At 40.3% G+C, this 23,612-nt stretch overlaps 1 protein-coding gene across 1 annotated transcript in view; it reads right to left on the minus strand.

The window, feature by feature from the left end:
- LOC311229374 (CMP-N-acetylneuraminate-beta-galactosamide-alpha-2,3-sialyltransferase 1-like) overlaps positions 1-23,612 on the minus strand; it is a gene marked incomplete at both ends in the record, with an annotated part of 42,993 nt that overhangs the window by 4,745 nt on the left and 14,636 nt on the right. The window contains 3 exons of the mRNA XM_084315461.1: positions 10,750-10,869; positions 11,124-11,243; positions 11,416-11,461. Coding sequence (XP_084171587.1) covers positions 10,750-10,869; positions 11,124-11,243; positions 11,416-11,461 — 286 coding nt within the window. The remainder of the gene's footprint in view (positions 1-10,749; positions 10,870-11,123; positions 11,244-11,415; positions 11,462-23,612) is intronic.

A 23,612-nucleotide genomic window follows, 5' to 3' on the forward strand; every position in this document is an offset into this window, starting at 1 on the left:
TTCACCCATGGCAATGTCAACACATACAAACGATGCAGATAAAATAGCGAATTGTTTATCCCCTATCACAGCGTGCGTGCATGTAAACGTGTGTGTGTGTGCCTACACAGACAGAGGAAAAGATTTCTATGTAACATAACAGTGCAGCGGTCAGCGTGCACCCGCCTGTGCTACAGTATGCACTTGTTTCCATTCTATGCTGCATTTAATAAAAATAATTACCCATATTTGTGCCTTTATGGCTGCTCTTTTTATGTTGATTCAAAGCAGGGTATATATTGAAATGTATTTAAATCGCAGTCTCAAAGGTATACCTAACCCTTATATAAGAAAGGTTGAGATCCAAGGCAGCTCTACAGTTTTTTAAAAAGCCTTTAAAGGGGTTATGCACTGCTATTCCTAGCACTATTTGGGCAACTTTACACACTTCCTGTGAGTCTATGTAACACATCTGTAATTTTTATTCCAAAAATAATCATTGTTTTATATTTCTAATCTTGTACTCAAAACCAGCATTTTTCAGCCTCATGAAAGCAGGCTATTATTGGCTTGGCTCCACCCATACTAGCAGAATGCTTTGAGTGACAGCCACCCACCAAATAGCTCCGCCCATCTCCCCGTCATTCCATCCAGGTGAAGGTCTTAGGTTTCAGGTTTTTATTTCGACATGCAAAAACATATACCGATTTTACTAACTAATACAACATGGCTGTACATTATGTTTGGGATCCAGAGAGCGACCCACAGTATGATTCAGAAGAAGAAGAAGAAGAAGGCGATTTGCTACAGCGAGGCTTACATTACATCGTTTCCGATTGGTAAGTTGATTGATTGCACTGTTAGTTAGTTACTGTTATCTAATGGTTGTGTACTTCTGTCGCGCGCGGCCCGTCGAAAACACACACTAACGTTAGATTGTACTGACCCCCCCCCCCCCAAACAACAGCGATCGAGGCTTACATTACATCGTTTCAGATTGGTAAGTTGATTGATTGCACTGTTAGTTAGTTACTGTTATCTAATAGTTGTGTACTTCTGTCGCGCGCGGCCCGTCGAAAACACACACTAACGTTAGATTGTACTGACCCCCCCCCCCCCAAACAACAGCGATCGAGGCTTACATTACATCGTTTCAGATTGGTAAGTTGATTGATTGCACTGTTAGTTAGTTACTGTTATCTAATAGTTGTGTACTTCTGTCGCGCGCGGCCCGTCGAAAACACACACTAACGTTAGATTGTACTGACCCCCCCCCCCCAAACAACAGCGATCGAGGCTTACATTACATCGTTTCAGATTGGTAAGTTGATTGATTGCACTGTTAGTTAGTTACTGTTATCTAATAGTTGTGTACTTCTGTCGCGCGCGGCCCGTCGAAAACACACACTAACGTTAGATTGTACTGACCCCCCCCCCCCCAAACAACAGCGATCGAGGCTTACATTACATCGTTTCAGATTGGTAAGTTGATTGATTGCACTGTTAGTTAGTTACTGTTATCTAATAGTTGTGTACTTCTGTCGCGCGCGGCCCGTCGAAAACACACACTAACGTTAGATTGTACTGACCCCCCCCCCCAAACAACAGCGATCGAGGCTTACGTTACATCGTTTCCGATTGGTAAGTTGATTGATTGCACTGTTAGTTAGTTACTGTTATCTAATGGTTGTGTACTTCTGTCGCGGCCCGTCGCGTATTGAAGGCACAGCTCCTTTGTTTAGAACCAACATGGAGACCACGCCAGCATAAAAAATACCTTGATTGGCGACGTCCTCGGTGGAGAAATGTGCAGTACAAACCCGAGTATTAGACGTTGCGACGGAACTTGGAGGGTCGCCAAAAAGGAACTTGTTCCATTGTTGGCGAAGTTCGGCATCAACGGGAAAACTGTGCAAAGACTTCTTTGTAGCTCTACAACCAGGAACGTTACATGTTCTGCGGGGTTTGCTCATCGTGAAATTGAGGAGAGTGACGGGATTTCTGTTTCTAGGTTGTATGTATCGGCTGCAGGTAGCAAGAATGGAGGCGGGCATTAGCTAAAACCACAGAGCCAATCACATCACCGTGCGCTATAAACAGCGCCCTGTGACGTGCACCAGGTCGTCAAATCAACATGACCTGATTTACTAGAGGCAAAGAGGGGATGGGCTGTAGCTGAGGAATTCGCCAATATAGTATTTAGGCCCAAAAACACATTGATACGAACTCCTATTACTATAATACAATGCTAGAGACTGAAAAATGACATTTATAATGCATGGCACCTTTAATAAGTGGCTTACATTATTTAGAAAAATCTTTTAAAAGTCCAACATGTTTCGGCCTACATGGCCTTCTTCAGGGTTCACCTAACCCTATACACTTTATGATCACTTTGGAGCTACTAATACAAATTGGAGATGGTTATAGGACAGAGACTTGTATGGTTCCAATGAGCCAACCCTTTACATACCGTGCGTGCATGTGAGTGTGCGCTATACATTGCCTGCCATTATCCTGTCCCGAGCCTCAGGTCGATGTCTCCCCGCCGTGCGTCCAGTCAATGCGCTGAGGGCCCGTCCCGTCCTGCACCTCCGCACGCTCTTCAGCGTACACCCTCATCCAGCCTCATGTGTGGCCGCTGCGGCGGGTGGCATATAAGGCCTCTCCTCGCACCGGAGTTGATGGTCGCCGGCGAGACCAGCGGATAGGAGACGGGACGGCCGGTGACGCACACGGAAAAACACAGAGCCCAAAATCCCAATAGGAGAAGAGAAAAAACACAAAGTGTTAGCATCCTCCCCATATCTAATCCTACAGACTGCTCCCTGCCTTTCAACTAAATTGTCCACATTCTCCATTTTCTAGGTAAACACAAAACAAACAAAAACAAATAGTTTCCTCTAAATCACTTGGGAAAAAAGCTCTATAGCAGCGTACACGTATTTCAACTAGAATTGTAAATATCCAATGAAACACACACGCCCCTATCTTAGTTTCATCTAGAAACAACTGCAGTTTGACCAGATAAGGTGTTTAGAAACTAAGTCACACAAGAAAGACAACTGTCCTCTGCTTATGGCATTCCCCACTCACGGTCAACTTCCCGCCTGTCTGTGAAAGAAAAAACAACCAATACAAAATAGAATCAGTGCCTAAAAGATCTTAAATCCACGCCTAAATATCGGGACCCTTGCATGACTATTTCCAACATACTCCTAGTACACTTTGCCCACGCCTGTTATTTCGGGTACAAATGTAATTCTCGCCTTTACTTTCGGAACGTACCTTTAAACCCCAAGTGTTTCAGAGGAAACCCAGAGGGTAACACACAAAAAAGAAAAACAATACCAAGTTTTAGTGTTTGTCCCCACCTGAATCCAGAGACTCAACCACTCTAACCCTACTATGTTCTAGTGTTAGACCCCATCTAGACCCAGAACCCCAAAAATAACTTCAATACCCCACTCGCATAACTACTTTGTAGATAAAAACAAAAACCGCTTTTAAACAGAATGGCTACTTTATAGATAACCGCTTTTAAACAGAATGGCTACTTTATAGATAACCGCTTTTAAACAGAATGACTACTTTATAGATAACTGCTTTTAAACAGAATGCCCAGCTCACCGAATATCTCCCCCACGCGTTCCCATGGATCCTAGCCGTAGTTGGCAGCCAAACGGACGCTAGCAGGTGGTTTCTCACTCCCTTCCCATGTGCGGAGGAGTACTGAGATAAGAAAGCGCTTTCCCTGAAACCCAAGATTTCAACCTGCCCGCATAGCGCCTCGGCTCGCGGCCAATCGCTCACCCCCATCGCTCTAAAATATATATTAACCTAATTAAAAAATATATATCCCATAATTCTTCTCGTCGCCAACTGTAATGGGAATTATTAAAGGACAAACGATGAGCCGTTTACATTAATCATTCTGAGTCATTATTCATAATAATAAAAAGGTTTATTCAATAAAGAAAGGTTATGACAGCGTGGCCACGCTGCCAGGCCAGTCACCCGCCAGAGACAAGACATGTTAACCCACTAGCGTCTGACAGGGGACTGACCCAGAGGCTTGGTCAGACATACAATTGAATACATGAAATGACGTAGAAGAAAACAAAATGGCTGGTTAGAGAAATTAATAATACGACTATGTTATGGCTAAGCCTGGAAGGAAAACAGCTCCATCTTACAGTTCCCATGACCTTGGGTTATGGCTCTATGGCTGGGAGAAACAGCAACTTCGTTATGACTGAGAGAATATCAGAGTAATCTTAAAGAGACATACACACATTAACCAGTAAATCTGGTCGGACTGAAACTCAAGCTGTATGACATGATAAAATAACAAAGACTCATAATGACATGATAATATATTCCACGACAGCATCATGCTGCAATTTTTATTTGTGTTATGCATTGCTCTTGCTGCTTGTTTTATTATGTATGCATTATATATAAAGCACTTTGAACTGCAATCCGTGTATGAAAGGTGCTATATAAATACAGTTTATTATTATTACCATTATTGACTGCACTCACGTTCCAATTGTACCACCACACACTCATATGCTCCAGAATAAACTTTTAATTCATAACGTGTCGTGAACAAAGCAATGAGTGGTTGAGAGATTAGTCACCTTACTAAAAATGCTTCAAATATTTGCTTTAATAGAACATTAGATTTGACATTTGATTATGTATGTCATGATGCACAATACAACGGAAATAAATAAAGAAACCTATTATTATTTATTTATCTCAAATTAACATTCTGACGGCCGGTCTGACTGCAGGCAGTCAGCCCGTGCACAGCGCTATACATTAACAGCTGTCTATTATAATCACATTTAACATTTTAAGCATATACACAATTTGTTAGATTGGACATTCGAATGGCCAAAACATGTCTGGAGATTATAGCCTGTTAACGTTACCACATAAACTCTTTTCCTCACCAGTTAACCTGATAGGCGTGCTGATCAGCAGTAATGCAACATCATGATTGTCGATTGATGGGAGTATCGATAAATAGACCGATTTGTTTATGTAGGCTATATTAAGCAGCACATATAAATGACGAAAGATTTGACATATCGAATTCAGTTAATTTGACCTTGAAGAGATGGTAAGAAGAGGGTTTAGCAATTAGAGATTTATTACAGAGTGAATAAGCAATATTACAGAGAATACACACACACAGTTGTGGAGTGGACACGGTCAGTACTTAACACATTCGGGACGGGCCACGTATATATCCATGTTTCGAATCCATGCGTTGTGGACAGAAGCACGGATATATCCGTGGGAAGTTGTTATTGCTTTTATTCCATTTTAACACATTGCCCGCCGGGGGTAATGCCCATCTCATGCCCCTCTCTGCCAGCGCTGTAAGCCTATGGAGATGTTTACCTTCTTTGCAGGGCTATAACTTTTTAAATTTGATTGCTATATTGACATTACTATGGTGGCCCATTCAACATCGATTATCTATCGTTCAGGATGTGGGAACGTTATACTTTTTCATTCATACATTGTTGTGTTAATACCTTCTAGAATATAAGTATGTTTTTAATCTTTTCTGCTGTAATTCCCAAAACGCTAGTTATAGGCCCAAACGCATTATATAGATTATCGATTGCTGTTTCCCCCCCATACACGCTACACCAAAAAACTCAAATGTATATGATCGGTATACATTATGCCTCATCATGCCCGGAGGAAAGGGGGGTGGGGGGGGTCGTTTATAATTCCCTGATCATCAGTAAATGCTTTATGTAGGTTGGGTGGATATATTGATCAGATGGTTTGCAAACAAGGAAATGCACAATCGGGTTCAAAATAACGTTATATTCCTCTTACCGTGGGCCAATGAGACTGGCGGTGAAAGATCCCAATTATACGACGCAGATCACCTAGGTCCATTTCCGGTTTGTATGTCGCAATAAACGCCGAAATCATATCGATTATTACGTTTAGAAAGCGATCCATTATGTACATAGTGTCTGTCGGGAGTCCTGTAACGAGATGTGACTGCCGGATGAGTTTCATCGATGCACTGATGGCACATCCTGTTGGCGAGTGCAACTCGCCTGACCATCCACCAGGCGGCGGTATTGAGCCGTCGTTGCAGTCACATCTAAGGTCCAGCTGCAGCACCTGGGGTGGGTATATGAATTATGAATGCCATGGCGAATTTTTTTTATATTGATCAAAAAACGCGGTACAGCAATCCTGCCGCGGTCAACGCATGGCGGCCAATAACGCTGGACAGCGTTTTTGGCGCTGGATGTGTTAATAACCTATTCAAGGTTGCAGAGCGGCACTGCAGATTTACCCTACTCTATGAATTCGAGAAGGTGCAATACCGGCCAGATCCTCTTAGGGGCGCTATCGCGATAATGCAGTGTTCCCTGTGGCCAAACGGTGGACTCTTTTTTTTACTTCCAATGGAGTTTTATGTTAGCTCGATTCTGGATCTGCAGCCTGTAGCTTGGATTACGTTTTGCATCGCAGATTTCACCATGCAATAAGGGGATTTATCATCAGCCAATGGACATATTGATCTACCAGATGGCAATCGATAACGGGGAAATGCTCGGGGGGATCAGCCCGGACCACGGTAGGATCTTTTTCACGTAAAGTACAGCCCAATCTGGCATTATTATGATACTCAACCAGGCGTTCGGCCTATGAGGCTAATGACCCTAACGCGATTATTGGTAATCAATAATCAGAAATGACGTCCCCCGCCCCCCCCCCCCTTTCATGCATACATGCTTTGGGATCGTGCCGATCATATGCAGTTTGAGTTATTTGTAGCATCTGTAAAACGGAAATGCCATTGGATATAACGTTAGCAGCTATTAGCCCATTATCTCGGCTTCCAGGAAATATACTTGACCAAATCCGGTATAATGCTTATATTCACGGCGCTATAAAATGAGAACGTATTGATGAATATTTTTTTCTTTAAGCCATTTTGAAGGGACGGTTTATGGCAGGGCTATTCAACTAAATTGTTCAGGGGGCCACATTGTCAGAAACCCAAGGGGCCAGGGGCCGGACTGCCACAGCGCCTCCCCGTGCTATGAATATATGTACACTTGACACCACACGCAACCACATTTTCACAACTTTTATTTAACTACATTGCAAAAGTAGTATACTTTTCAAAAAAAGTGCTTCATTTATGTGCCACATCTGCAACATCTCCTGCAAAAAGTGCTTCATTTATGACTGTGCAACAACTGCAACATCTCCTCTTCAACATTTCAATATAAAAATAGAATAAAAAACAAACAAGTGCATGATGTGCATCTGAACATTCTAACATCAACACTTGAACAAAAAAACACATTTATAGTGCAGCTGAGCTTATGAAAAAGTGCTTCATGTCTGTGCAACAACAGCAAATCACAGCATCTTATTAGCACTTATTGTCCACTCTTAACTCTCAAACATCAGGGGGGTGGGGGGCAGACAGGCCTAGCCTACATACACACATCTAATGAGAGCGATTGCACTTCTTTGACTGGGCAATGGCAGAGAAAGAGGGTTCATAGGAAGTGAGGGCTACCCGCAAACAGTGATGCAAATGCTCATTTGTCAAGGAGGCACGGTTGCTTGTTTTAATGGCATTCATGTGAGAGAAACTGGATTCACAGGTGTATGTTGAGCCAAACATTGTTAGCACAGATATTGCCAGCGTTTTTATTGTTGTGGTGGATTCATTCTCAAGTGCCTGCTTCAGAGCAGATGATGCTTGCATGTCAATTATTTCAAGTTGCAGGAGACCTTCATCAATGTGAAGTGATGCAAGGAACTCTTGTCCTTTTGTGGAAATAGCAGCTACATTGGCAAATGGGTTGCTCACAAAATGCATCAATTCTCTGGACATGTCAAATTCATCAAATCGACTTGCAAAGTTTTCCCTCAATTTATCAATGAAATCTGTCGTTAATTGAGTGACTTTTGGCTCAATTGTGCGTGTTAACGTTGACATGAAAAGAAAAAAGTAAAAAAAATAAAAATAAATTTTTAATTTTTTTTTATTATCATGTAATCTTTGGCGGGCCGGTCAGAATCATCCCGCGGGCCGCCAGTTGAATAGCCCTGGTTTATGGTCTCAATTCAGAATGAGAATGGACAGATAGCAATACTATAAAGTATAGATTTAGCTGTACAAACAGCCCCACGTCTGTTTACATTCCCCGGTCCTCTTGAGATTAATTAGACTCATCCCAGTGGCCGCGAAAGTGTTAACCAGGGCCTCGTAGAGTGTGTCCTGAATCTCTCTTACATTGACATCTTATACTCTTTGGGGCCTGGCCTTCTTCAAATCCAGAAGCATGCAATACGACTAAACAAGGAAACAAGCTAAAATAGCAAGGATCTAGAGTTACAGTCTCGTCACCTGTGGTTCAGTTGTGAAGGACAGACTGAGGTTTATCAGTGAATTTCAGGCAATTGCCTGTTTTAATACAGTAAACACCACATTTTGTAATAGTACACATATTTGTAGATGTTTCTCTATACATTTTTATTTATATTTTTTTAAGATATCTTTATTATTTTTTTCCCTTTTTACACAAACAACAAACGACAAAAAGACATTGAAATTAAAAGATTGACATTGAAATACGAATCAGAAAAAATATATAATAATAATAAAAATTACAAAAATATAAAGCAACACAATCATGAAGTGGTCTGTATAGAGGCCCAAGGCGTATTACAAAAATGCAAAAAGGAAATAAATTAAATTAAAAAAATTATGAACAGGCGTGACTTTGAATAAATGTAACTCACATCTTGGGTACGTAATACAGATACACTGTTTAAATAAATGATAAATGAAATTACAATAAATAATCTGAGCCCTCCCAGTAACCCACCCCCCTATGCCCTACCCCCCCCCCCCCCCTATACACACATGCACACACACATTCACACACAGGCCCGGACTGGCCATCGGGAGCACCGGGAGTTTTTCCGGTGGCCTGGCCTGCACAGATAAAAAAAGAAAAGATTATATATAAAAAAAATTATATATATATTACAAAGGAAGTAGTAAAACAAAACAAGGTATAGCTCAGCTAAGACTGGCAGAGGGCAAAAATACAAAACAAAGAATAATCTCATAAAGAGAGCAAGTCCAAAAATGTACAAAACAAAAAGACACGTCACAAGAAGGTGCTGAACATACAAAACAAAGAATAATCTCATAAAGAGAGCAAGTCCAAAAATGTACAAAACAAAAAGACACGTCACAAGACGGTGCAAAAACATTACCAGGTGAGAGAGCCAGGATACACAGGGAGACAAGACTGATCCGAAAACGGCAGGAACAGACCAAGGGGAACAAGGCAGGAAACGCAATGACATCAATAATTAACCTGACAGGACTGAATAACAACAATACATACACATACAAATACAAGAGACAACACTAAACCAGACCTGGAAACAGAGTGGGCAACATAGACAAGAATACATTAAACATTAAAGACACTTGGGGAATACACATATGGAATGCTATTAACAGTAGGGGGAGTAGCGGGAAAACTCCACTAGAGGGGGGTGTAGGGCAGGCTCTCTGAGGTGCAGAGCAGGATCTCTGAGGTGCTGGAAAAAGTCTGTGCAAAGGTGGGGGCTGTTGAGGAGGATGGACAGGGGAGAAGGGTCCAGGGACAGGAGAACCCTCACACACTCGAGTGCATGGGATCGCTTTCGAGATGCAAGAATCAATAATGCTTTCGCCGTTTATTGCGCCATACAAACGGAAAATGGATATAGCAGATCGACATCAAATAATTGGAATTTCTTTTCACCAGACGCATCGGCCACAGGTAAGAGGAATCTAACGTTATTTCCAGCTCGATTTATTGCATTGCAATCTATCCGATCAACTTATGGTGTCGTACTAAAGAAAGCCGTTAGTGACAATCAAGGAATCATAAACGACCCCCCCCCCTTTCCTTCATGCATGATTGAGCATAATGTATATAGCGATCATATGCATTTGAATTTTTTAATATAGCGTGTATAGGAACGAAACGCCAATCGATTATGTGTAATACGCGTCGGGGCCTATAACACGCGTTCTAGGAATTACTGCTATACAGTCTAAAAACATACTTATATTCTCGGCGGTACTAACACGACAATGTATGAATGGAAAAATATAACGTTCCCACATCCGGAACGATAGATACCCGATGTTGAATGGGCCATAGTAATGTCGATATAGCTATAATATTAAAAAAGTTATAGCCCTGCAAAGAAGGTGAGCCACTCCATAGGGTTACAGCACTGGCAGAGAGTGGTATAAGATGGGCATACTGCATGGCGCAGAATGTGTTCAGGGTGCAATTAACACAGCACAATCCATTCTTAGTGGATTCCGCCCTCAGTGTTTAGCCAGCTTGCTCTGCTAGCTTAGCTCTGTGAATAATGCTGGTGTTCAAGATAAAAAAGAAATATTATTTAGAAAACGTTCCTAAATAGAAAAATAAAGATACACACTTTTAAAATAACCCTTACATTGTGTTGTCTTTCTCACAGAAATGATTAAATACTGAGACATGTTTCTTTAATATAAATTCATACAACATTCAAATCAAGAGGGATTCACGACTTGTTGTGGAACTTTGGCGACCCCTAGTGGGGGTCGGGACCCCCAGGTTCGGAACCACTGGTATATTATATAATAATTGCTCAATATCCTCTAAAGAAATTAATTGTTTGTTTGTTAGACAGTTCCACCATAAGGTTATACTCAAACATCCCAGGATGTTGTCCAGTTTTCAGTTTTTTGTATTTCAGTTTTTCCCAATAGTGGCTCCAGTTTCCATCTTTGTCTGCCCCAAATCCGAACACATTGACCTGGGAAGACAGACAGACAATGTTACATGAATGGAGAATGGACTTAACCTTTGTATTAGATACAAACTTTCAATTTTACTAATGATTTGCCACAAATATCTTTTAAGTCCCTCTGTGTGGCCACTGATGGGAGGGTTTCCTCTTATTCAGCTCAATCCGGTCCCAACAACACCATTTAGTTTGCTGAAGAAGTGATGTTTCTTCATGACAAGGTTACACAGTACAGGTCTCTATATATAATATAATATATTTACCTCGTCACAGATGTGCATGCTAAGCATCACAGCCAGGAAGCCAGTGGATGGATAGGTGCCCTTCTTTTTCAGCCAAATTTGATGAACATATCTAATGAAAGCAGGATGGAGGACTGACACCTGTGTGGGTTATGAATCAACAGTTAACCTATGGAAATGTCATTGGACTGATATATCTCTATATTTTGTTTACCTTTTATATACTTTTAACCCTTTACCCACTACAGCACAGTTACGGTAATTATTTGTGACTCATTGGTCAAAATGGAAGACCTGTTTCTGTTTTACTCACCAAGTCCTTGTTCCCGGTTATCTTTGCTTTCACAGTCATGCGCGTTCTGTTGGATGAAATCATACAAGAACATTTAATTGTAAAGGGATTTGAATGGAAAACATACTATTTGTGCATGTGTGTGTATCTGTGTGTGTGTTTTTTTCTTTTGCAAAATGCGTTATATCTCATTCTGGCTTCAGACAGTGGCTTGTTTTGTCCTATTGGAGTGCTCTGGTGCCAATAGGCGCCCACTGAAATAATTTGACTCAATGCACCAATCACTGATCAGGGCCACACCCCTCTGCTTTGCATATCATAAGCATGTGTGGTAGCCTCTTAATCTCCCTCCCGCTTGTTTCACGCTGAAATTTGGCCCACTAGCATCTGTACTGTATAAGAAGATGTATTATAACTGTGTTATAACACCCCTTTGGTCACGGATAACATGATTCTGGGAGCTCCTTTGGGGTAACCTGGCCTTGTACCCCGGGGAGCCATCCACCATAACGCTTGACTATTTGACTAACTTGTATTTCGATACTCTGGTTGAGTTAATAAATCTGTAATAATTAGGGATGTCCGATATTATCGGCCTACCGATATTATCGGCTGATATCGGCATTAAAATGTGATATCGTAAAATATCGTTTTTTTTTTTTTTTTTTTTTTTTTTTACATTTCTATAACCTTTATTTACCCAGGCAAGCAAGTAAGAACAAATTCTGATTTGATTTATTGTCAAAAGTATGCATAATGTTGTGTTTATTCCACAACTAGAGATTGTTGTTGTTGAAATTATTCCATTTTTTGGGGGGGTGGGGGGGAACCCTGCATATATCGGTATCGGTTGATATCGGTATCGGAAATTAAGAGTTGGACAATATCGGTATATCGGTATCGGTAAAAAAGACAATATCGAGCATCCCTAGTAATAATAAGTATATCCTTGGCTCCAGCTAATTTCCTCCACCTCCTGTTGGCTGCTGGGAAACTCAACCGAGCTTCTTCTGTTTGTTGTGAATAAAGCGTCTTTCATGGTTTTCAGACTAAAATGCTTTGTAATCAGCCTACAACAATTAATACTCTTGGGCAGGTACAGTAGCTATACAGTTTTACAAAAGCATTCAGTGAGAGGAGCCCCATCTGCTTTGATCCTTTGTAATAGCGAGCTGTCATTACAAACAGCTAGATATTTAGGAGTCGCAGCAGGCTAATGTTATTTCCAAGAAACAAAAGCATTAATTCCGAAAGTTACATTGTTGATGCTTGAAATGTCTGAGCTTCCATGTTAACGTATGGTTTTTTTTACTCGAGCTTGCTGTCTGCTGTCATTGCTAACAGCTAGATATTTAGCGGAGCAGGCAAATGTAAAGCATTCATTCTGAACGTTACATCACTGATGCTTGAAATGTGTGAACTTAGTGAAACATTCAGAAAAAATAAATAACGCACATCCTCCGTTTGTTGGTGCTGAGCCAAACTGTAAAAACAGTAATACATAAGAACAAAGCGGGGCTCGCAACTCACTTGTAGTTCCAAGGTGATTTAATAGACAATAAAAGGCAGTAGATGCGACGTTTTGACCTTACCGGTCTTCCTCAAGCTGAGGAAGACCGGTAAGGAAGACCGGTAAGGTCGAAACGTCGCATCTACTGCCTTTTTTTGTCTATTAAATCACCTTGGAACTACAAGTGAGTTGTGAGCCCCGCTTTGTTCTTATGAACTTAGTGAAACAACATGACAAACATACAAAATGCTGCTACCCTGTAACATCTCCAGTCTCTCTTTCTTCATCTTTCTTTTCTGTTCTCTCAGCTCTTAACAGACCTGGCCAGCTACCGAGCTGTACCCAACATTCCGTTCAGCGGTGTAACAGTTAATAGGGTCCCATCTTAATACACTACACTGTAGGTGCCGGTAAAAAGAAGGGAAAATACAACGAGACAAAAAATTATATTCCCATAAACTACCCCTATTTTATAACACATTACGTAATGCTGTAATGCACTTTGGTCATAATCTGTTAGTTGAGCTAACGCTAACATTAACACATTGGGCGCCGGGGGTTGTGCCCATCATTGTACCCAGTCTGCCACCGTTGAAAGCCTATGGAGATGTTTACCTTCTTTGCAGGGCTATAACTTTTTCAATTGTATTGCTATATTGACATTACTATGGCCCATTCAACATCGATTATCTATCGTTCAGGATGTGCGAACGTTAAATTTTTTCATTCATACATTGTTGTGTTAATACCGTCTAGAATATAGGTATGTTTTTAAGGTTTTCTGCTGTAATTCCAAAAACGAGAGTTATAGGCCCTGACGCATATGATAGATTATCGATTGGCGTTTCTTTCCTATACACGCTATATTAAAAAATTCAAATGTATATGATCGGTATACATTATGCTTCATCATGCGTGAAGGAAAGGGGGGGGGGTCGTTTATAATTCCGTGATTGTCAGTAACGGCTTTATTTAGTATGGGTTGATACATTGATCAGATGGTTTGCAGTGAAATGAATAAACAATCGGGCTGAAAATAACGTTAGTGTCCTCTTACCGTTCGCCGATGAGACTGGAGGAAAAAGATCCCAATTATTTGACGCTGATCTCCTAGATCCATTTCCGGTTTGAAAGGCGCAATAAACGCCGAAAACATATAGATTATTGAGTTTAGAAAGCGATCCAAATGCGCTATAGTGTTTGTCTGGATCCACGTAACAAGATATTACTGCCGGAGGGATTTCCTCGATGCACCAGCGCCACTTCCGGTTTTGGCGAGAGTGTAACTCGCCCGACCATCCACCAGGCGGCGGTATTGAGGCGTTGCAATCTCATACAGGGTGCCGCTGCAGTCCGGAGGGAGACTGGATGAATTATAAATGCCATGGCAAAAAAATTTAATATTGATCCCAAAAAACTATTTACGCCGTTTTTGGCGTTCAACGCATGGCGGGCAAAAACAGCGTAAGTCGTTCTTGGCGACCAATGTGTTAAGGTAGCCGGAGCCAGCCTAGCTAGTGTTAGCACAATAACAATCTAACATTAACTCATTCAATGCCAGTCACGAGTATAGTCGGGTTAACTAGCCAACCGTTCAGCGCCAATCACGAGTATAGTCGGGTTTTAATCGTTATTTCTTTTATTAGCGATATGCATTAATTTTCATCCATCCAATCTGATGTTATCATTAGGAATGGGTCTGAGCTTGCAAAAGGGCAAATACCGCAGACTATCGTCTCCCGGATGGTATTGCACATCATTGGATTGGATTGGCTGGGACTGTGCATCAAAAAAAAAAGTCCGGTCCGGGTTTTGCTTCTTGGGCATGCAGTATCGTTGTACCACATTGACTGGGGGGACTGGGAGCAGTGTGGATTATGTGTTTTGGACTATAACGTTGGATCAATGGACACAATCGATATTTGGAATGGCGATCAGGAATGGGATTAATCTTTTTGCAGAACATCTGATGTGAGGTAAGGACTTTATGTTACCAGTATTGGGTTAATCAGATGTTTTTTTCATAGCGATCACGATGTGTCTGTGTGTGTGTGCGTGCCGTTGGCGCTGAGCAAGGCACGGATAAGCGATTTTTCAGCCCACTTTTGTTTCGTGCATAAGGACACATATACTATCGATAATCTAGCGTTTATTTGAAAACTATTCATAAATCAGCCGAAAAATTACAACGTGTTTTGTGTATTCCACTAAAGGGCTATTATCGCGTATTTCTCTGGAATTACTAGAAATCTCCAAAACTATACTTGTATCAAAACGGTATAAAACGGAAATGTACAGATGAAAAAACAATCCGTTTCGTACATGTTGACTGCAAGCAAGTCATTGATAAGCGACAGGCGTATTAGACACATAGACATAATTTAAGATATAGTTTATGCGTTCGCAAATGTGCTCGCCCTCTCATTGATTAGAGTGGTGGCATCCAAGCGATAAATCGTGCACCCCCTACTGGCAACCAATGTGTTAAGGTACCCGGGGCAAGCCTAGCTAGTGTTAGCACAATAACAATCTAACATTAACACATTGTCTGCCACGCAGTATGCCCATCCTTAAGTATGTTTTAAGGTTTTCTGCAATAATAATAAGAGTTATAGGCCCTGACGCATATGATAGATTATCGATTGGCGTTTCTTTCCTATACATGCTATATTAAAAAATTCAAATGTATATGATCGGTATACATTATGCTTTATCATGCATGAAGGAAAGGGGGGGGGTCATTTATAATTCCTTGATCGTCAGTAACGGCTTTATTTACTATGGGTTGATATGTTGATCAGATGGATTGCTGCGAAATGAATAAACAATCGGGCTGAAAAGAACGTTATATTCCTCTTACCGTTCGCCGATGAGACTGGAGGAAAAATATTCCAATTATTTGACGTTGATCTGCTAGATCCATTTCCCGTTTGTATGACGCAATAAACGCCAAAATCATATTGATTATTGCGTTTCGAAAGCGATCCCATGCACTCGAGTGTGTAGGTGTCAAACTCATGGCCCGCGGGCCCGCCACGTCATTTGATGTGGCCCCCAAGAGCTCTGGTAAAAAAATTTTTTTTTTTTTTAAACATTAATCTTGGGTTCAAAAATAGTGGTGTTAAAATAATTGTGGGTTAATGCGTTAATAAAGCTTTAACTTTGACAGCCTTAGTTATTACACATTCTTACACACATGTATGTTGAACATCTGAGGTATTGATGAAGTAACAAAGGAAAAAAGCCAAAAGCACTTACTCCTCAGACATTCTTTGACAATTTTACAGCCCAAAATACAAAAAAAGATCCAGGCGGAATAGGTAACAAAGGGTTGAAGAAATATTGTCTGAACTGTCAGATGCAAACTGGCTGTGTGACATAACCGAGCATCTCGCTCAATTGAATAAGAAGCTGTAGGGACGCAAACAAGTCCCACCCAAAACTTTACCAATATAGTTGTGAACTGAGACAACCCTTATTTTGTTATTTTTGAGTACAGTTACAGTTGTGTGTTCATGCAGACACATAATAGCAATTTCATTACAAATTGAAAATGGGGGACCCTGATGTAAACAAGTCGAAAGTCTTTCTCTGGTCTGCATCCCCTTAACAATTGTGTGTATTGAGCTGTACTGTACTGTACCCATTCTGCAATCTGTTAATTAAAGTTAATTAAACTATCTTCCATTAGTTGGATGTATGGCCTCTGCAAGGTTGTGTGCAGCCATTTGTTTTTGTAACATCTGCTACATCTGTCCCACGTGTTCTTTGCAGCTCACAGTTGTTAGTTCTGCCCCTCTTGACTGTGACAAAAAGGTTTTGAACAAACTTAATGTCATAGCTTGTATTTGATGATATTCTTCTTTGTTATTTACTTGAATGGTTTGATCATTGATTGATGGAGTAATATGGGGTTCTGATAAACTAAAATTATTTGTTAAAATAACATAAGCTAACATATATTTTTACATCTATGCAAATGCATATGCAATATGTATAACTTGAATAAGTAATAAATACAGAAACAACATGTTTAACAATATGTAAATGAGTAGCTACATTTATTTTACATTACATTAACATTTATACGGTCTTTGGCCCTAGACGGTATTTTCGTATGAATCTATGAATGAAAAAGTATAACGTTCCTACATCCTGAACAATAGATAATCGATGTTGAATGGGCCATAGTAATGTCAATTTAGCAATACAATTTAAAAAGTTATAGCCCTGCAAAGAAGGTGAACATCTCCATAGGCTTAGAGTGGTGGCAGAGAGTGGTTGAGACGGGCAAACTCTGTGACAGTTAATGTGTTAAGGTACCCGGGGCCAGCCTAGCTATAGTGTTAGCACAATAACAATCTAACATTAAGGTAGTCAGGGTCAGCCTAGCTAGTGTTAGCACAATAACAATCTAACATTAAGGTAGCCAGGGCCAGCCTAGCTAGTGTTAGCACAATAACAATCTAACATTAAGGTAGCCAGGGCCAGCCTAGCTAGTCTTAGCACAATAACAATGTAACATTAACTCAATCAGCGCCTAGAGATCGCTGTTTACAGTGTGGTAAGAAGGCCAGCGCTTTAACACATTGAGTCCCACACCCCTTTGACCATATATGGGCTAGAGTGCCAGCACTGAAGTCGGGGAAGGTCAGGGAAATTTGCGAAGGCTTAAACTATATCTTAAATTATGGCTATGTGTCTAAAACACCCCTCGCTTATCAATGACTTGCTTGCAGTCAACATGTACGAAACGGATTGTTTTTTCATTGGTACATTTCCGTTTTATACCGTTTTGAATACGAGTATAGTTTTGGAGAGTTCTAGTAATTCCAGAGAAAATCCACGATAATAGCTCTTTAGTGGAATACACAAAACACGGTCATTTTCCGGCTGATGTTCCATATGAATCGTTTTCAAATAAACGCTAGATTATCGATAGTATATGTGTACTTATGCACGCTAGAGAAGCAGGCTGAAAAATCTATTATCCATGACCTGATCAGCGCTAACGTCTCACACACACACACACACACACACACACACACACACACACACACACACACACACACACACACACACACACACACACACGCTGCGATGGCTGAGAAAAAGACATCTAATTTACCCAGTACTGGTAAAATAGAGTTCTTACCTCACATCAGATGTTCTGCAAAAAGATTAAACCAATTCCTGAACGCCATTCCAAATATTGATCGCGTTTATTGATCCAACGTTATAGTCCGAAACACATAATCGACGCTGCTCTGAGGGTCCTCAGTCAATCTGGTAACACGATACTGCATGCGAGAGAAGGGAAAACCCCGGACCAGACTTTTTTTCGGATGCACATGCCCACCCAATCCAATCCAATGATGTGCATTACCATCCGGGAGACGATAGGCGGCGGTATTTGCCCTTTTCGAGCTCAGAGCCATTCACAATGATAACGTCAGGCTGGATGGATGAAAAATGTATGGATATCGCTAATAAAAGAAATAACGATTAAAAGACGAGAAAACTCGTCATTGGCACTCAACGCATGGCGAGTTAGCACGACTAATCTCGTCGTCGGCACTCAATGTGTTAATGAATGGGGATACATGCCGGTGTTTGCAGGGCTAAAACTATATTAACCCTTTATCTGCCAGGGATTAGTCTGATCTTAATCCCCTCTCTGCCACCACTGTAAGTCTATGGAGATGTTCCCCTTCTTTGCAGGGCTATAACTTTTTAAATTGTATTGCTAAATTGACATTACTATGGCCCATTCAACGTCAAGTATTTATCGTTTAGGATGTAGCAACGTTCTACTTTTTCATTCACATATTCATACAAAAATACGGTCTAAAGTATAAATATGTTTTTATCGTTTTCTGCAGCATTCTGCAGAACGCAAGTTATAGCTATAAATACATATATTACATCATCAAATGTAGTTTGATACCAATTGACGTCATATTAAAACTTTCAATTTTACAAGGTCCTAAACGTCCTGCCTCATCATCTGCTGGTGACCGGAGGGGGGGGGGGGTTTATAAGTCTGTGGCCGACGTTAAATCATTTATTTAGTATGGGCGATACATAGATCACAGCAGTTTATATGGATCATAATATTCAAACACGCTGAAACGTACCCCATCTTCCTCTGACCGTTGGGTGGTCAGTGTGGAGCAGAAAGTTTTCGATTATGGGATGTTGATATATGCGATCCATTTCCAGGTTGTATAATAGTATATACGTCCAAATCATGTTGTTTCTCGAGTTATTGGCAACTGATCGCTGTCCAGTGTGTCGAGCTACAGTCCCGCTAACGATAGCGAGTGCCCGGACCGAATATGGATGAGCACCACTTCCGGCGCGTCACTTCCTGTTTGGGCGATCCGCCGATCGGCCACCAGATAGCGCTCTTGAACCGTTGGAGAGTTGAGAGGAGATCAACAGGAGATCCCAAGTCTCCATGGGTAAAATATGATTGCCATCACAGATGGCATTCCTCGCCTGGATCAACAATCAATCTGAAATCAACGCTATATTATCGATATTATGTTTCATCATGCATGCATGAAAGGGGCGGGGGGGGGGGGTTCTATGCGTTGATCGTAACCAACGGCATACGTTGTGGAGTAACGTTACAGTAACACTTTCGGATCACAATGAAGGCATGCCCGGATCAACGCAAGATTGATACCATTATAGCCCTTACCTTGACTAGGATGTACTGCAAAAAGAATATTCCAATTATCTGATCGCCATTCCAAGTATTGATGTCGATCGTGTTGCTAACATAATCCACCAAACAACATGAATCGGGAGTGCTTGATTATCCTCAATCCATTTGTTATAACCGCTCGCCATGCCTGACTAGGAAAACCCGGACCGGACGTTTTCGATAGACGTACAGCCCAAGCTAGAGAGTTTCCAAGGATGTGCAATACCGGCCGCAAGGCGGCAGGCGGCGGTATTGGACGTTTGCAATCTCAGACCCATTCCCAATAATAACATCAGGCTCCCTCAATGGATTATGAATGGAAATAGTGAATAAAAGAAATAACGACCAAAACCCGACTTTTCTCGGGTTTGGCGCTCAAGCGATGGCGAGTTAACCCGACTTAATTTGTGAGTGGCGTCCAATGAGTTAAGGTAGCTGGGGCCAGCCTAGCTAGTGTCAAAAGAGAAGAGAAGAGAAGACTATTCTCAGTCCTTGCCCCACAATGGTAGAACAAACTTCCCACCACAGTTAGGACAGCCGAAACCCGTCCAATCTTTCGCCGTCGACTAAAGACACACTTCTTCAACCAATATCTGAAATGGATTAAAAAAAATTATAATAAGAATATTTAATAACCCTAACTAACCTTACTGTCGTGCACTTGTCCTAATATACTAACCTACACTGTAGCACTCAACACTTTGATGAACATTGTTACTCAGCTGATTTGAGTTGTGCCCTTGCTGATGATTGTTGTACAGAACTTGTAAGTCGCTTTGGATAAAAGCATCAGCTAAATGACTAAATGTAAATGTAATGTAATGTTAGCACAATAACAAGCTAAGTTACAAGTTGCAGAATGTAGAGTGTAAAGTTATCACTCTTTTCTATTCTATGATCTTGGTCAGTGTGGCTAACGTTAGCAGCTACTAACGTCATTGGGTCTCATTCCCGAATGCATTTACACCAAGAAATTTGCTCTCAGGCAAGTTTCTGGCAATTTAATTATTAGGGAGATTCCCCAAGTTTTCCTGAGATCGGATTTGGCCGTGGCTGAGAGCAGAATTTAAGAGTGCTGAGGAGCACACTTATGATTGATTGACTGATTGAAAATTGTATTAACTTGACAGACTGTGTTCTCCATGTTCTTAATGGCTTTATTTGGGAGGAATCATAGTGATTCCTTCATGTCAACCATACAGGCCTCCTTGGAATTAATTACTTAATCATAATTAAAATAAATATGACAATATTTGTACGTTAATAAATTACGCATTTGATGTCGGAAAAATAAATAATATGGATTCATCTGATCACAGGGCAGCCTGATTGACCATATCTGAACCAGCTATTTTGGACAAATGTATAATTACTTTAATTACTCAGATATTCAAACACAATTATGCAATTATTGTGAAATGATTGAAAATAATAATTATTTAATGCCTTCTGTGGAATTTGTATTTCTTATTTGTTACATATCTGTTTTAATGATTAATTATACATTTGAAATAATGCAGGTCAACATGCAATATATTCAGAAAAAATAAATAACGCACATCCTCCGTTTGTTGGTGCCGAGCCAAACTGTAAAAACAGTAATACATAAGACAAAGCGGGGCTCGCAACTCACTTGTAGTTCCAAGGTGATTTAATAGACAAATTAAGAAGCATGCTTGAAGAAGACCCGGAAAGATCGGTCGAAACGTCGCATCTACTGCCTTTTTGTCTATTAAAACACCTTGGAACAACAAGTGAGTTGCGAGCCTCAACATGCAATATATCCCATTGATTGGTATACAATGGGACAGACCCAGGGATGCAGTCGTAATATCAGAACTGCCTGGACGTCACGCGCACGCACGCTCCTGCGCACGCGCATACATGTTCCCTCGCGGTCGCACAGAACAGATGATTATTATGCATAAATAGTAGGAAACATGTTTGTATAGGAAATTACTAGTTTTAGTTTAGTTTTTGTAAATATTGCCTTGAAATAGAGAAGCTGAAAAAGGTAGCAGGGTGTATGTAGCCTTCAATATATCAAGAAATTATATTGTCAACAGATATGGTTGAAAAACAAACAATGTTTTAAATGTAATTGTAGATACAATATTGTAGTTACAATTTCTTTAATTGAATTAACTTAAACTAGAAAAGTAAATACAAACGAAATTAACAATGTAACTTACAGTTTATAGAAGGACAGTTTCCTTCTGAAGCACAACTTAATGCCTCATCCTTCCAGTCGGGACCATTTGTCACATAGTGAGAGGTTCCACAGATCAAGCAAACCCCCACAGGGCTTGTATTTTGGTTTTGCACTTCTCTTTCTTTGTTAGTATTGGTATCCTATTATTATGCAAAGTCTAGGTGATAGATAAGTGCCGGGTAGTGTAGTTGAAGACACCTGACGACCTGCGCTATTGTTATAAGACGGTGGGTACTTAGCGCGCAACTGCGCGTACTTCTGCTCAGAAAACTGCTAGGACGGCGTGGTACCCCATGGGACCACCACTGCATCACTGGACAGACCTTTGTTTGATATAGCTATAAACCTGCATTCCTTTGAATATATCATTAATCAATTAAGGGGAGACCACCCCCCTAGATAGGGGAAACAAATAATAAAGGATGAAATCATTTGCAAACATCTTAATTGTTTAGAATAGTCATAAAAAGAAAAAAGTTGCATCATGTTATTACCCAAAAAGGGGCGTGGTCTATTCAAAATGGCCCCTTTTTGCATGTTACCCCAAACAAAATTTAGAAAGAATTGATGATATATAGATATTTTCTCATGGTTTTTCATGTTACTACATTAAATACCGAACTTTCTGCTAGAGGATTTTTTTATATGCCACCTGAACAGGAATTTATGACCTTTTATGACCCCCTAGTCATAAAAAATTTAAATGTTGCATACATTTTTTGTATAAAATGTTCTAAAAATCTGGAGTGATATATCAAAAAATCCTCTAGCAAAAAGTTGTGGTATATGGATAGGACGAAACGTGGCCAGTCTGGTGTGTGGAGGTACTAGAGAAATTGAGATTTTTTGTTTCATGTGTAATACAAACTCATAAAATCTCGTTTTGAGAAAAACGCCTTTAAAGTTTTGTATTGTCTGTAAATCAGGCTATGTATGACATATCAACAAACCATTTGGCACAAAGAAGCAGGATATATATATGAATAAAGGTGGAAAGTTTGGTGTGTGTAGATGCTAAGGAAATGGTACATGTCTACCCTTTGGGAAAACGCCTTCAAAGTTTTGTATTGTAAAATGCCATAAATTTTTATTTGAAACCGCTATTTACAAACACAACACCCAATCAAACCATTAGTAATAGACAACCTAAACACATGCCTGATAACTGAATAACATAATAACATAATAATAATGATGTAGTAGTAGTAGTAACAGTTTAGTAACAAACAACACAACCGATTACTGTACCCCCTAATAGGCAAAAATAATATTTGAATAGATAACACTATGAAACTTTCCCAGTTTGTTGTACATATAAACTAAGAAAAAATATATTGCAAGTTTTCTGAATTTTATGTTTATATATGCAAATGAGGCACTTCCCCATTCGAATTGTGCACATTTATGGATGCAATCATGCAAAATGAAGCAAAATAAGACACTAAATGTGTTTTTTTTTAAGTTTTCTTGTCACTAGTTTGCAGTGTTGGGACCAAAGTAACGCGTTACAGTAACGCTGTTACTTTTGGCGGTAACTAGTACTCTAACACATTACTTTTTAAATTCAGTAACGCTGTTACCGTTACTGAATGGTTCGTTACTGCGTTATTTTGGGATCATCCCTATGTTCCCCGGGTCCTATGTTCCCCGGGTCCTATGTTCCCTGATTGATTGATTAATTGATTGAAAATTTTATACATTTTTATTATAAAAAAGTTCCGCCTTGTTTCGAACTGGTTAAGCTTAGGCCCTCTTTCGAAGTTGGTTAAGGTTAGAGTTTGGAA

Source organism: Notolepis coatsorum (genome assembly GCF_963971535.1).
Source record: "Notolepis coatsorum genome assembly, chromosome: 6".
Lineage (NCBI taxonomy): Eukaryota > Metazoa > Chordata > Actinopteri > Aulopiformes > Paralepididae > Notolepis > Notolepis coatsorum.